General features: G+C 41.6%; 1 protein-coding gene across 2 annotated transcripts in view; it reads right to left on the bottom strand.

Annotated features, from left to right (window-relative positions):
* The window catches only part of MCUB (mitochondrial calcium uniporter dominant negative subunit beta), a 93,577-nt gene extending 79,489 nt beyond the window's left edge, over positions 1–14,088 (bottom strand). The window contains exon 1 of one of the 2 annotated variants that reach the window (XM_036920893.2): positions 13,618–14,088. In XM_036920893.2, the coding sequence (XP_036776788.2) occupies positions 13,618–13,686 (69 nt within the window). In that variant the 5' untranslated portion in view covers positions 13,687–14,088. Of the gene's footprint in view, positions 1–13,297; positions 13,532–13,617 lie in introns of those variants that run through there. The other variant, XM_057502526.1, reaches the window with a different exon arrangement.
* Positions 14,089–15,384: the final 1,296 nt, after the last annotated feature.

The following is a 15,384-nucleotide window of genomic DNA, read 5'->3' as shown; positions in this document are numbered from 1 at the left end:
TTTCTACTTTAGCTCCATCTCTTGTGCCTCCTTTCTCTGCTCCCTGTTTCTTGCCCTTAAATCTACTCACGGAGATTCTCCCCATTGGAATGCGTTTACAGTGCAGATTTCCCACCTCATTTCTCACCGATACCATGAATCCTAGATAGAAATCTAATTATCCCCCAAAAGAGCTGCCAAACAAAAGCCCGGACTGCCAATGCTTTCTATTCTCTTTATGATGAACTGTAATCGAGGTAAAATTATGCAAAAGCAAGTAATGTCCTTTATGAGTTAATGAAATAGAAAACTCTGGGAATAAAGAGGTTTACAGGCCTTGGTAGTTGACACAAATGACATCTTAACTCAGGTGAGCAGAGTGGAGGGCAGCAAGGAAATGGGAAGTTTTAGGAAAAGATGAAGAGGGTAAGGAAGGAAAAAGATGACAGCAGCACATTTCTGTAGAAAGAGAGAACGATAGCATTCAAATTAGTTCCTACAGACTCAATTCAATGCAATCAATATTTTTTGAGCACTTTCCATGGGTGAAGCGCCAAGGAGACTGCATGAGCAAGAGAGACACTGGCTTGCCACACGTCCACAGTGTACTACCTCAAATATGTCAGTTCAAACACTAAAGTGCTGATTTTTGAAATTTCTTAAACCTTATTTATATATCACTTTTCCCCATTAAAAGATTATAGAAAAAATGGGTGGTGATATGAATAGAAGAAAAAATGAAAGTAGAGAAGGTGAAACCATGAGTATGGTGAATACATAAAAAGCAACTCATGAAGTCTTTCATACTCATTAGAAGGTGGGTTGAAAATGTGATCCTGGCATTTCTGGCAGCCAGTGCGGAGACCACCACCAGCTATTCACTTCACTGGGTGAACAGTGACCCCACATCTGCCAGGGAGGTGGGGGAACCCACAACTCTAACACCAAGACTAAGAAGCAATTTATTCGGTGGGCCTCTGGAAGGGCAACTTTTAATTGCCTACCCTGTTTCATAGGGCTGTTTCTTAAAACGGATTACAATGTCAAAAATTCAGTAAAAATATTTGGGTGAGAGATCCCCTACTATACAGTCTAAACACACAGTTTAGAGAACAGTGAGCTGGTTTGTTAAAAATGAATACTGTGGCAAATTAAGTGGCATTTAAAAAGACATTTCTAGAATATGGCTGAGATAAGGCTGTTTTATTACCTACTGTTTTATAGCCTGTAGCTCAGCTCAGGATGTCCATTATATAATGGTTTTAGGGCTCTAATACTAAATACTCCTAAATAAGCAACAGTTCCCAGATGAAAATAATGACAAAGTATTACAGCAAGGCTTAATCTATTCTATTATGACATGCTCACCCTATCAAATAAATTTCAATTTCTTTTTATAGGACAAAGAGTTATTACAATTACTAGGTAAAACTGCCACTCCACTGCCTGCCTAAGATCATGAGAGAATTTTTCAACCATTAAGATAACCATTCTGATGGGCGGAAGATGGCGGCGTGAGTAGAGCAGCGGAAATCTCCTCCCAAAACCACATATATCTATAAAAATATAAAAAAGACAACCCTTCCTAGAATAAAGACCAGAGGACACAGGACAATATCCAGACCACATCCGCACCTGAGAGTATCCAGCGCCTTGCGAAGGGGGTAAGATACAAGCCCTGGCCCAGCAGGAGTCGAGCGCCCATCCCCCCAGCTCCCGGCGGGAGAAGAGCAGGCAGAGCGGGAGGGAGACGGAGCCCAGGGCTGCCGAACACCCAGTCCCAGCCATCCGGGCCAGACTGCAGGGCCCTGAATACTAGGAAAACAGGGCAGCAAGAACAGTGAGCGGGCATGGGAGGCCTGGCGCCGGAGGACACCAGAAAAGCGAGCGACCATTTTTTTTTTGCTGTTTTGTTTGGCGAGCACTTTTTGGAAGTCTTAAAGGGATAGGGACCCCAATACTAGGGAAACAGGGCAGCAAGACCGGTGAGCAGATGCCTGAGGCTGGCGCCGGAGAATAAAGAAAAACGAGCGGCCACCTTTTTTTTTTTTTAATTAAAAAAATTTTTTTTTTAATTAAAAAAATTTTTTTTTTTGTGGTCATTGTTTTGTTTTGGCAGGTGCTTTTTGGGAGTCTTAAAGGGGCAGGGGAGGACACTTAATCCAGAGGTAGGGAATCAGGGGATCTCTGGGCACCCTAACCCCTGGGCTGCAGGGAGCACGGAGGCCCCTTACGGAGTTAAATAGCCTCCAAGCCACTCCCCCTCCAATGCGACTCCACCACTTTGGAGCAGAAGCCTGAACCAGGCCACGCCCACAGCAACAGCGGAGATAAACTCCATAGCAGCCGGGCAGAAAGCAGAAACCCTGTCTGCGCCCAGCTGCCCAGCAAAAGCCACTAGAGGTCGCTGTTCTCCCAGGAGAGGAGGGCCACAAACCAACAAGAAGGGAAGTTCTTCCAGCTGTCACTCGTCCCAGCTCTGCAAACTATTCCTATCACCATGAAAAGGCAAAGCTACAGGCAGACAAAGATCACAGAGACAACACCAGAGAAGGAGACAGACCTAACAAGGCTTCCTGACAAAGAATTCAAAATAAGAATCATAAACATGCTGATGGACATGCAGAGAAATACGCAAGAGAAATGGGATGAAGTCCGGAAGGAGATCACAGATGCCAGAAAGGAGATCACAGAAATGAAACAAACTCTGGAAGGGTTTATAAGCAGAATGGATAGGATGCAAGAGGCCATTGATGGAATTGAAACCAGAGAACAGGAATGCATAGAGGCTGACATAGAGAGAGACAAAAGGATCCCCAGGAATGAAACAATATTAAGAGAACTGTGTGACCAATCCAAAAGGAACAATATCCATACTATAGGGGTTCCAGAAGAAGAAGAGAGAGGAAAAGAGATGGAAAGTATCTTAGAAGAAATAATTGCTGAAAACTTCCCCAAACTGGGGGAGGAAATAATCGAACAGACCACGGAAATACACAGAACCCCCAACAGAAAGGATCCAAGGAGGACAACACCAAGACACATAATAATTAAAATGGCAAAGATCAAGGACAAGGAAAGAGTTTTAAAGCCAGCTAGAGAGAAACAGGTCACCTATAAAGGAAAACCCATCAGGCTAACATCAGACTTCTTGACAGAAACCCTACAGGCCAGAAGAGAATGGCATGATATATTTCATACAATGAAACAGAAGGGACTTGAACCAAGGATACTGTATCCAGCACGACTATCATTCAAATATGACGGTGGGATTAAACAATTCCCAGACAAACAAAAGCTGAGGGAATTTTCTTCCCACAAACCACCTCAACAGAACATCTTACAGGGACTGCTCTAGATGGGAGCACTCCTAGAAAGAGCACAGCACAAAACACCCAACATATGAAGAATCGAGGAGGAGGAATAAGAAGGGAGAGAAGAAAAGAATCTCCAGACAGTGTATATAACAGCTCAATAAGCAAGCTAAGTTAGGCAGTAAGATACAAAAGAGGCTAACCTTGAACCTTTGGTAACCACGAATTTAAAGCCTGCAATGGCAATAAGTACATATCTTTCAATAGTCACCCTAAATGTTAATGGGTTGAATGCACCAATCAAAAGACACAGAGTAACAGAATGGATAAAAAAGCAAGACCCATCTATATGCTGCTTACAAGAAACTCACCTCAAACCGAAAGACATGTACAGACTAAAAGTCAAGGGATGGAAAAACATATTTCAAGCAAACAACAGCGAAAAGAAAGCAGGGGTTGCAGTACTAATATCAGACAAAATAGACTTCAAAACAAAGAAAGTAACAAGAGATAAAGAAGGACACTACATAATGATAAAGGGCTCAGTCAAACAAGAGGATATAACCATTCTAAATATATATGCACCCAACACAGGAGCACGAGCATATGTAAAACAAATACTAAAAGAACTAAAGGGGGAAATAGACTGCAATGCATTCATTCTAGGAGACTTCAACACACCACTCACCCCAAAGGATAGATCCACTGGGCAGAAAATAGTAAGGACATGGAAGCACTGAAAAACACAGTAGAGCAGATGGACCTAATAGACATCTATAGAACTCTACATCCAAAAGCAACAGGATATACATTCTTCTCAAGTGCACATGGAACATTCTCCAGAATAGACCACATACTAGGCCACAAAAAGAGCCTCAGAAAATTCTAAAAGATTGAAATCATACCAACTTTTCAGACCACAAAGGCATAAAACTAGAAATAAACTGTACAAAGAAAGCAAAGAGGCTCACAAACACATGGAGGCTTAACGACATGCTCCTAAATAATCAATGGATCAATGACCAAATCAAAATGGAGATCCAGCAATATATGGAAACAAATGACAACAACAACACTAAGCCCCAACTTCCGTGGGACACAGCAAAAGCAGCCTTAAGAGGAAAGTATATAGCAATCCAAGCATATTTTAAAAAGGAAGAACAATCCCAAATGAATGGTCTAATGTCACAATTATCAAAATTGGAAAAAGAAGAACAAATGAGGCCTAAGGTCAGCAGAAGGAGGGACATAATAAAGATCAGAGAAGAAATAAATAAAATTGACAAGAATAAAACAATAGCAAAAATCAATGAAACCAAGAGCTGGATCTTCGAGAAAATAAACAAAATAGATAAGCCTCTAGCCAGACTTATTAAGAAGAAAAGAGAGTCAACACAAATCAACAGTATCAGAAACGAGAAAGGAAAAATCACGACGGACCCCACAGAAATACAAAGAATTATCAGAGAATACTATGAAAACCTATATGCTAACAAGCTGGGAAACCTAGGAGAAATGGACAACTTCCTAGAAAAATACAACCTTCCAAGACTGACCCAGAAAGAAACAGAAAATCTAAACAGACCAATTACCAGCAATGAAATTGAAGCAGTAATAAAAAAACTACCAAAGAACAAAACCCCCGGGCCAGATGGATTTACCACGGAATTTTATCAGACATACAGGGAAGACATAATACCCATTCTCCTTAAAGATTTCCAACAAATAGAGGAGGAGGGGATACTCCCAAACTCATTCTATGAAGCTAACATCACCCTAATACCAAAACCAGGCAAAGACCCCACCAAAAAAGAAAACTACAGACCAATATCCCTGATGAACGTAGATGCAAAAATACTCAACAAAATATTAGCAAACCGAATTCAAAAATACATCAAAAGGATCATACACCATGACCAAGTGGGATTCATCCCAGGGATGCAAGGATGGTACAACATTCGAAAGTCCATCAACATCATCCACCACATCAACAAAAAGAAAGACAAAAACCACATGATCATCTCCATAGATGCTGAAAAAGCATTTGACAAAGTTCAACATCCATTCATGATAAAAACTCTCAGCAAAATGGGAATAGAGGGCAAGTACCTCAACATAATAAAGGCCACCTATGACAAACCCACAGCCAACATTATATTGAACAGCGAGAAGCTGAAAGCATTTCCTCTGAGATCGGGAACTAGACAGGGATGCCCACTCTCTCCACTGTTATTTAACATAGTACTGGAGGTCCTAGCCATGGCAATCAGACAAAACAAAGAAATACAAGGAATCCAGATTGGTAAAGAAGAAGTAAAACTGTCACTATTTGCAGATGACATGATACTGTACATAAAAAACCCTAAAGACTCCACTGCAAAACTACTAGAACTGATATCGGAATACAGCAAAGTTGCAGGACACAAAATCAACACACAGAAATCTGTGGCTTTCCTATACACTAACAATGAACCAACAGAAAGAGAAATCAGGAAAACAACTCCATTCACAATTGCAACAAAAAAAATAAAATACCTAGGAATAAACCTAACCAAAGAAGTGAAAGACTTATACTCTGAAAACTACAAGTCACTCTTAAGAGAAATTAAAGGGGACACTAACAGAAGGAAACTCATCCCATGCTCGTGGCTAGGAAGAATTAATATCGTCAAAATGGCCATCCTGCCCAAAGCAATATACAGATTTGATGCAATCCCTATGAAACTACCAGCAACATTCTTCAATGAACTGGAACAAATAATTCAAAAATTCATATGGAAACACCAAAGACCCCGAATAGACAAAGCAATCCTGAGAAAGAATAAAGTAGGGGGGATCTCACTCCCCAACTTCAAGCTCTACTATAAAGCCATAGTAATCAAGACAATTTGGTACTGGCACAAGAGCAGAGCCACAGACCAATGGAACAGACTAGAGAATCCAGACATTAACCCAGACATATATGGTCAATTAATATTTGATAAAGGAGCCATGGACATACAATGGCGAAATGACAGTCTCTTCAACAGATGGTGCTGGCAAAACTGGACAGCTACATGTAGGAGAATGAAACTGGACCATTGTCTAACCCCATATACAAAAGTAAACTCAAAATGGATCAAAGACCTGAATGTAAGTCATGAAACCATTAAACTCTTGGAAGAAAACATAGGCAAAAACCTCTTAGACATAAACATGAGTGACCTCTTCTTGAACATATCTCCCCGGGCAAGGAAAACAACAGCAAAAATGAACAAGTGGGACTATATTAAGCTGAAAATCTTCTGTACAGCAAAAGACACCATCAATAGAACAAAAAGGAACCCTACAGTATGGGAGAATATATTTGAAAATGACACATCCGATAAAGGCTTGACATCCAGAATATATAAAGAGCTCACACGCCTCAACAAACAAAAAACAAATAACCCAATTAAAAAATGGGCAGATGAACTGTTCTCCAAAAAAGAAATACAGATGGCCAACAGACACATGAAAAGATGCTCCACATCGCTAATTATCAGAGAAATGCAAATTAAAACTACAATGAGGTATCACCTCACACCAGTAAGGATGGCTGCCATCCAAGAGACAAACAACAACAAATGTTGATGAGGCTGTGGAGAAAGGGGAACCCTCCTACACTGCTGGTGGGAATGTAAGTTAGTTCAACCATTGTGGAAAGCAGTATGGAGGTACATCAAAATGCTCAAAACAGACCTACCATTTGACCCAGGAATTGCACTCCTAGGAATTTACCCTAAGAATGCAGCAATCAAGTATGAGAAAGATCAGTGCACCCCTATGTTTATCGCAGCACTATTTACAATAGCCAAGAATTGGAAGCAACCTAAATGTCTATCGATAGATGAATGGATAAAGAAGATATGGTACATATACACAATGGAATACTACTCAGTCATAAGAAAAGGGAAAATCCAACCATTTGCAGCAACATGGATGGAGCTGGAGGGTATTATGCTCAGTGAAACAAGCCAAGCGGAGAAAGAGAAATACCAAATGATTTCACTTATCTGTGGAATATAAGAACAAAGGAAAAACTGAAGGAACAAAACAGCAGCAGAATCACAGAACTCAAGAATGGACTAACAGGTACCAAAGGGAAAGGGACTGGGGAGGATGGGTGGGTAGGGAGGGATAAGGCGGGGGGAGAAGTAGGGGGGTATTAAGATTAGCATGCATGGGGGGGTGGGAGAAAAGGGAGGGCTGTACAACACAGAGAAGGCAAGTAGTGATTCTACAACATTTTGCTATGCTGATGGACAGTGACTGTAAAGGGGTTTATAGGGGGGACCTGGTATAGGGGAGAGCCTAGTAAACATAATATTCATCATGTAAGTGTAGATTAGTGATACCAAAAGAAAAAAAAAGGGGCAGTTCCTGTGTGTTAACCTCCAATGAGTTCTACACAAGGGTATAAAGGGCATATAAAAGTGTAGGCAAAGGGTCTGTTTGCGTTTATACAGAAGATCAAAGCCTAATTGGGCTACCCTGAAAATGAACTAAGATACAATATGAAAGAGAACTTCCAACATCAGCACTCTCTGGAAGATCATGCCAGAAGATGATCATCAAAAAGCCCCAACAAAGATCCACGCACTGCTACAGCTGTAGATGCACTCATCCCACCAGTTCCTGGACTTGCCATGGGAATGAGGAAGGAGATACCTAAGCTGGCCTGTGCATACAGTAAAACAGCAAATTTGACTGGATCTATACTGTTGGAAGTCAACCAAGAATTAGGAGAAGTGCAAATTGTAGCTCTCCAAAATCTTACAACTACAGACTATTTACTGTTAAAAGAACATATGGGATGTGAGCAGTCCCCAGGAATGGACTGTTTTAATTTGTCTGATTTCTCTCAGACTGTTCAAGTTCAGTTGGACAATATCCACCATATCGTAGATAAGTTTTCACAAATGCCTAAGGTGCCTAACTGGTTTTCTTGGTTTCACTGGAGATGGCTGGTAATTACAGGTATGCTTTGGTTATGTAACTCTACTCCTATCATGTTAATCTGTGCGTGCAATTTAAGTAGTAGCTTAAAACCTATACATGCTGAAGTTACTCTACAAGAAGATATGTCAAAGAAATAATCAATCTTCCCAGGTTTTCTTCCGCCTGCTACTTCTATAGCTTTTCTTCTTCCTTCCTAATTACAACCCTTAAATAGAATTCGTGCCTCATATCAAATTTACCGAGTATCATAATTCTTCCAAGTGGTAAAGATACCTCAAGACAAATGCTGGGCATAGAAGCTACAGGGCATAAATATGCAAAGAAACAAAAAGCTAACCATTTCAAACAATAAGGCTTCTCTCTCACTTACCAACTTTACATTTCCCTGTATGGCCCCGGAAGATGACTGGTTAGCCAGAGACGGGTAAGATTCCTCAAGGGAGGAAAAACCTAAGACAGGCACAGTCGCAGGGGGGTCATCAGGTGAGAAATTGGGGATCAGCAGAGGTGAGGCTTAGAACCTCCGCCCTCCTGTTCTGAGAGAAATCTTCTGCATACATGGATGTTTTATTGCCCTTGTCTAGCTTGGATTAACACATAGTCTACAGGCACACACCTGATCATCTACATTTGCTCTCTTACAACACTAAACTGTTTTCTACCTTTATCTTGTATCTACCTACCACTTCAGCATTTTATTAAAAATAATAATAATAAAGAGAGAAATGTATCCACATATAAATCAAGTATAAAAATCAAATGAGTATTCATATTTGAACTGACTGTTTATAGGTCATAATGCATGAGCAAAACCGAAGGTTTCTGTGATGGCTGCCCTTGCACTGTTCACCATGTAAGAACTTATTCACTATGTAAGAATTTGTTCTCCATGTAAGAACGTGTTTGTTATGCCTCAGAAGATTGGAGACTGATGAAAATTAGGCTTGGGGTGGATTAATGATTGTGCATTGAGCATTGACTCCCCTATACAGAATTTTATTGTTGTTAACAACCATTTTATCAATAAATATGAGAGATGCCCTCACAAACAAACAAAAAAAAAAGTACACACTTCCAATGGTAAAATAATAAGTAACCGGGATGTAATGAATATAGTCAAGATATTGTAACAGCTTGGTATGGTGATAGCTGGTACCTAGAATTGTCATGTATATAAATGTTGAATCACTATTTTGTACACCTGAAACTAATGTAATGTAATACTGTGTGTCAACTACCCTTCAATAAAAAATAATTATCTACCAAAAAAAAAAAAAGATAACCATTCTGACACTGACAGTATTTTATTCATTAGTATATTTACATTCCCTGGTAAAATAATAATGTGGAAATTTTAGAGATGGAAAAGGTCTTTGAGACCAATAAGACAAGTTTCCTTATTTTGAAAAGTGGGCAAAACAGACCCAACTAGAGTTGACGAGTTGGTTAAGTTCAGGGAGTTAAGTGGTGACAGGGCCAGGTCAGCACTGAGATGCTGCAACTGCCTAACACAAACTAAACTAGCAGCTCATTTCTATTCTGTGACCTCAGCACATTTAGTTCCTATAGCAATTAGATCAACCAATATTTAGTCTCAGGTTTTCTACCTTAGTTTCATAGGGATATATGCCAAGATATAAAATGATTTCCTATCTTAGACTTTACTGTAAAAGAGCACTGATACTGTTAGGTTGCAATAAATAGTAAAATCCAGAAACAAAAACTACCCCAGCAGTAATACTTTAAGTGCTGCAAAGGTGATAATGTTTAATATTTAACAGACTGGTCTAGGATCACTTTACCACTAAAGCATCCTCTTTTGTATAGTTAAATACAACCAGCAACATAGAACTAATTGCTAGCCTTAGGAAAGAGCTCTGAAACCAGTGTTACAGAATACAGTGTGTGCCTTGCCTGAGGGTTTCAGCTCTGGGCAAGTTCACTAGGTATTCAGTGAGACCAAGAAATGACAATAGAACTTTTTAGTGTAAAGGGGTTTATACCTGGCTTTATTCTCATGGTAGGCTGAGCACTAGGATCATATCTGCATCCAGCAGTCTGCAGGTACGTAATTCTCCTCCATCTCTGCCTCCACCCAGAACACTGGGCAGAGCTCTTTATATAGTGACTCAGTCAATAATAGCTCATTGCCTATAGGTGTGGGAGCAGTAGCCTAGCATTTGGCCAATTACATCATCAAGTAGTGTAGCGTTAGGTGAGGATCCTGGCTTCCATTTTCCCCACAGTGTACCAATTACAAACACATGAGGAAGAAAGGTAGGAAAGTGTCTAACATGAGTGCTGCTTTAAGTTCAAAATATGAAAACAATTTCTAAATTAACATTTGGTGGTGGGATTAAAGCGTGCATATGCTTTGTTTGTAAATGCTAAAAAAACATACTAATACTTAAACTTCTCTACAGAGTACTCTTGACTTTCTCGAGTTTTAAACATAGCTTATGTATGGATTCAAATGCTTTATTTGGGGCCTGAAATCATGCCAATGACTTTCTCAAAATAAGAGCAGAAAACCCAGATTAAGAAAGGCACAATTAGGTAAGGGGCTTTCTATTTGGAAATAACTCACCAGGCATAATAGTCACACAAAGCTTTATCTTCAAGAACAGAAAGGCCAGTGGCAACCATGGACTGCCTGGCAACCACTCATGCGAAGTGCTGACGAGCAGAGATGCTGCTGCTGACATGAGCACGGCCACCAGGCCACGCCTGGACCAACCTAATACCACATGCTCTTGCTCTCTTACACTTCAGACTAAATGTGTGCTTTAAAACACAATTCTGGCCCTTGTCTAGCTTGGATTAACACATAGTCTACAGGCAGACACCTGATCATCTACGTTTGCTCTCTTACAACACTAAACTATGTTTTCTACCTTTATCTTGTATCTACCTACCACTTCAGCATTTTATTAAAAATAATAATAATAAAGAGAGAAATGTGGTATCCACATATAAATCAAGTATAAAAATCAAATGAGTATTCATATTTGAACTGACTGTTTATAGTTCATAATGCATGAGCAAAACCGAAAGTTTCTGTGATGACTGCCCTTGTACTGTTCACTATGTAACTTATTCACTATGTAAGAATTTGTTCTCCATGTAAGAACTTGTTCGTTATGCTTCAGAAGTTTGGAGACTGAAGAAAATTAGGCTTGGGGTGGATTAATGATTGTGCATTGAGCATTGACTCCCCTATACAGAATTATATTGTTGTTAACAACCATTTGATCAATAAATATGAGAGATGCCCTCACACACACACAAAAAAAACACAATTCTGCTATAGCAAGCATATTCATGTTGACAAACTTTCTTCTAAATTAAAACCACTAAATGCTCCTACAAGATATACACATACTTTCATAAAAGGCCTAATGTAATTGAGGACACTTGTCTGAGATACTATTAAGGACAAGTCCTTGCAAACTAGGAATTTATGAGCTGCCAGCTCAAAAATAGCACTCCCCCCCGCCGTCCCCCCCGAACTCATAGGCTTTAGAACTCTGAGTGTAGCAAAAATATAGAGAGATAATGCATGCCGTTAGCCACAGGACTTTTCATGTCAAATGGGCAACCACAAAACAGTGAGATCTTGGGAGGAAAAATGTCCCTACAGCTAGTTAATTTGATTTGCAGAAAATGGTTTAGTAGCCACGGTATTTGCTAGTTTCTTTAAGGCACAATTTCAAAGAGGCATATAAAGAAACTCACAGACTGGTCTTTATTTTTTGAGGGGTCTTTCACCAGACAAGTAAAATGATGGAAACATTTCCACATCTAAAGGTCAGCAAATTGACTTAATAGCATAAACAGCTGAGACTTAAACAAAATCTGCAAATTGGAAAGTCAAATGTAAGGCTTCTTAAGACAAACCACTGATCCCCTGTGATTAAGCCTAATAAGCCCCACCGTATCATTTTCTACTTCTGAGAGAGCGTCCACATCCTCCACATGCCTGCAATGGCACCAACTCTAGATAGTGTCAGCTAGGAAACATGGAGAAAGGGCTTAGACTTGCTAATTTAAGAAAAGGCAGTCAGTTTGGGGATGCACAGAAATTTCTACTCAAAATATCAAGTGGCTTTCATAAAAACCTGAAGTAATAATTTCTGTTTAAATGGTGGATAGTGAGGGGGGGCGGGGTCCTTGCAGTGGGTTGTTCTACTGTTTGGTAAATCTCTGTGAAGTGCGACACCTGTAAAAGTACAATTTCACAAAGTGGAAAATACCTATTATCTTCATTACTCTATTAAGTCTACTATTTTACATTTTAAGGAGTTTGCTCCTTTTTCTAGGAATCAGTAGCAAAATACCCTTCTTCATTCTCTTGCAAACATTCAGGAAAGGCATTTTAAAAATGAATTTAAATATTTTCTCCATCATTCCTAACTCTGAAGTCCCGAGATGGGTGGAGGAAAAGAAAAAGGAAACAAGAAGTAAAAATGACACATAATATCTTTGCTTACTTTCTGCTTTTTTTTCCCCATGTGTTCAGCTAAAAAATAAAGAATATTTTTCTCGTCAATAACAAACTGAAATTAATCTCATGGAGGGAGGGGGCGATGTTGAGAACTAAAACTCAAAGCCCTCCCCAAACACAGACCCCAGGAAGCCTCGTTTTAAAAGGCTCTTTCCTCATCGGCCTCGGAGTTAAGGCTCCTGTCAGGCTCCATCACAATCAGCACTTTCCCCGTCCTGTCTGTTTTCGTGCACATCCACTCTCCCACCTCCTTCAGGCAACGGTTCTACCCGGGCCGCAATACAACTGTGTCCGGCCAGCTGTTACTCAACAGCACACGCTCATGATTCACCCGTCTCCCGAGTCTCGAAACAAAACGCGAGTTTTTCTCCCCTCGTTAAAAGGGAGGGGCTCTCGGTTTTCCGAAAGGAAATTTCACTTTCCTACGACAGGGCACCCTCGGGGCAGTCCCTGTGCCTGCCATTTCCTCAGCCGCCCTCGGCCACGCCGGTGCCCCAGCACAGTGCCTCTGAGAACTCACCCCTGATCGCGGTTCGGACGCGGAGAAGCGCCCCTGGGGCCGCAGCTCCGCGGGCCTGCACCCCGGCTTGGCCGAGTTGCTGCGCCGGCGCCTCCCCGCCGCCCTGGCCTTTCCTCCCATCGGCCCCGGAGCGTGACACTGACTTTGGACCTCGCGACCCACGTCTGCAGCCCCGGCGACCACCTGCCCGGGTCCCCTCGCGCGCGCAGCCGGAGGGCCAGCAACACGCAGAGAACTCACGGGGCCGCTCCGCTTTGGCTCCCGCCGAAGTTGCCCCGCGCGAACTTTCCATCCCCGCGCCCGGGGCCGTACTCTCCTACCTGGGGCGTGCGCGTGCGCGGCCGCAGCAGCCGCGGGCGCCACGGCCAGGGGCCCCACGGGAGCCTCATCCTGCCGGGCGCGGGTCCGCTCGGGTCGGCGCGCAGCGGCGGGGAGCGGCGCTCGCAGAGCGTGCAGCCCGTCTCGCGGCGCCGCGGGCTGGGGGCGGGCTCACCGAGGGTGTGCCCCGCTTCCCACTCCGCGTCTTCGTACACTCCCCGGCCGCAGGCTGTTTTCTTTCCTCCGACCAAAAAAAAAAAAAAAAGAGGGAGGGAAAGCAAGCGCAAGTGAACCGCGCTGCCGCATCTTAGGCTCAGAGGGGCAGCGCGAATGCTTGACCGGCCTCTCTGCCTCTGAAGCCCCGTCTGAAACGAGCGAGAGCGGATGGCTCACACCTTGCGAGCTGTTCCTTTCCAATCTCGCTGTTAATTCTGGGTTCTCTGTGTTCTGGGAGCAGTCTGTGCATGCCAGCCCCAGGGGCGAGAGACGGGGCAGGGGCGGGGGTGGTGCTAAGGAAAAAGCATCAGGGTCTGGAGAGAGGCAAGGTCTCAGGAAGTTGGTCTCCTGGACTGAGCGTAAAAGAGAGAAAGGCAGGTCCCCCGGTCTCCACCCTCAGTGACTGAGTAACTCTGGGAGATGTAAACATAGGAAAGAAGACAATAAGCAGAGACAGAAAATGCTTTTGTCAAATGCTTGAGATCAAGGATCAGAGAGGTCAAGACTAAAGAGAAATGCAAAATAGGTACAGGAAGGGCATTTCAAACAAGCAGTGTGACTCCATTTATATAAGACGTCCAGAAAGGCAAATCTATAGAGACAGAAAGTAAATTAGTAGTTGCCTGGGGCTGGAGGTGGAGTTGGGAGCGATGCAAATGAGCATGAGGAAATATTTTCTGGGTGATGGAAATGTTCTAAATTGGATTATGGAGACCATTGCGTAAGTCTGTAAATTTGCTAAAACTGATTTGTGAAATTTATGGTATGTAAATTATGCCTCAATAAAGTTGTTTACAATTCTTTTTCTGAAAAACAAGATCAGAGATTCCAGTTTGAAAATATGTAAGCAAACTTTAGGAGCTAGCAACTCACATTGAGTAATTTTCTGTCTCATCAAGATTCCCATCCATTGTGGTGAAGTTCGTTGTGCATCGAAAGGTCTATTGTGCTGAGCCACCACATGGACAGGGAATCGCCAGGAAGCCCTTTCCATCTGCAGTGTCCAGAGGGTCTCTTGTGGCAGTTTGCTAACCAAGTTACCAGAAGTACATGGTTAGTATAAAGAATTGACGTTTGAAATGAATGGACCCACAAACGGGTCTGTGGACAATTCTTCCCAATATTACAGGTCCCATATAAAAAACTCTTGATGGAGGTTTTTCCAAATTCAAGGACAATCCTAAGAATTGGTGCAACATTACCAATAGTGAGTTCTAAAGCTTAGGAACATTTTTCTAAACTATGAGTGATATAAAACAAATCAGCAAGCTAGAGAAAAGACAATCATGTTTTTAATTCTCTCCGTGTAAAGTATTATATAATTGTTGTCCTATGAAAAGCCCATTAAAGGGAATGTACCCAAAACACCATCAGAAAAAAGTATCATGGTGATGTGTAGGGGCAATTAATTTTTTAAAAATATTTTATTTTGAGGATTTGGTACTTTTAAAACATTTGTTTTTTATGACTTATTTTCTCCTCTAAATAATCATTACCATGATAATTTTGTGTTGCTAATTTTTTATTATTATTCTTAAAAAGGATCTACCAAA

Source organism: Manis pentadactyla, chromosome 5 (genome assembly GCF_030020395.1).
Source record: "Manis pentadactyla isolate mManPen7 chromosome 5, mManPen7.hap1, whole genome shotgun sequence".
Lineage (NCBI taxonomy): Eukaryota > Metazoa > Chordata > Mammalia > Pholidota > Manidae > Manis > Manis pentadactyla.
This window is presented reverse-complemented; position numbering and strand designations above follow the sequence as displayed.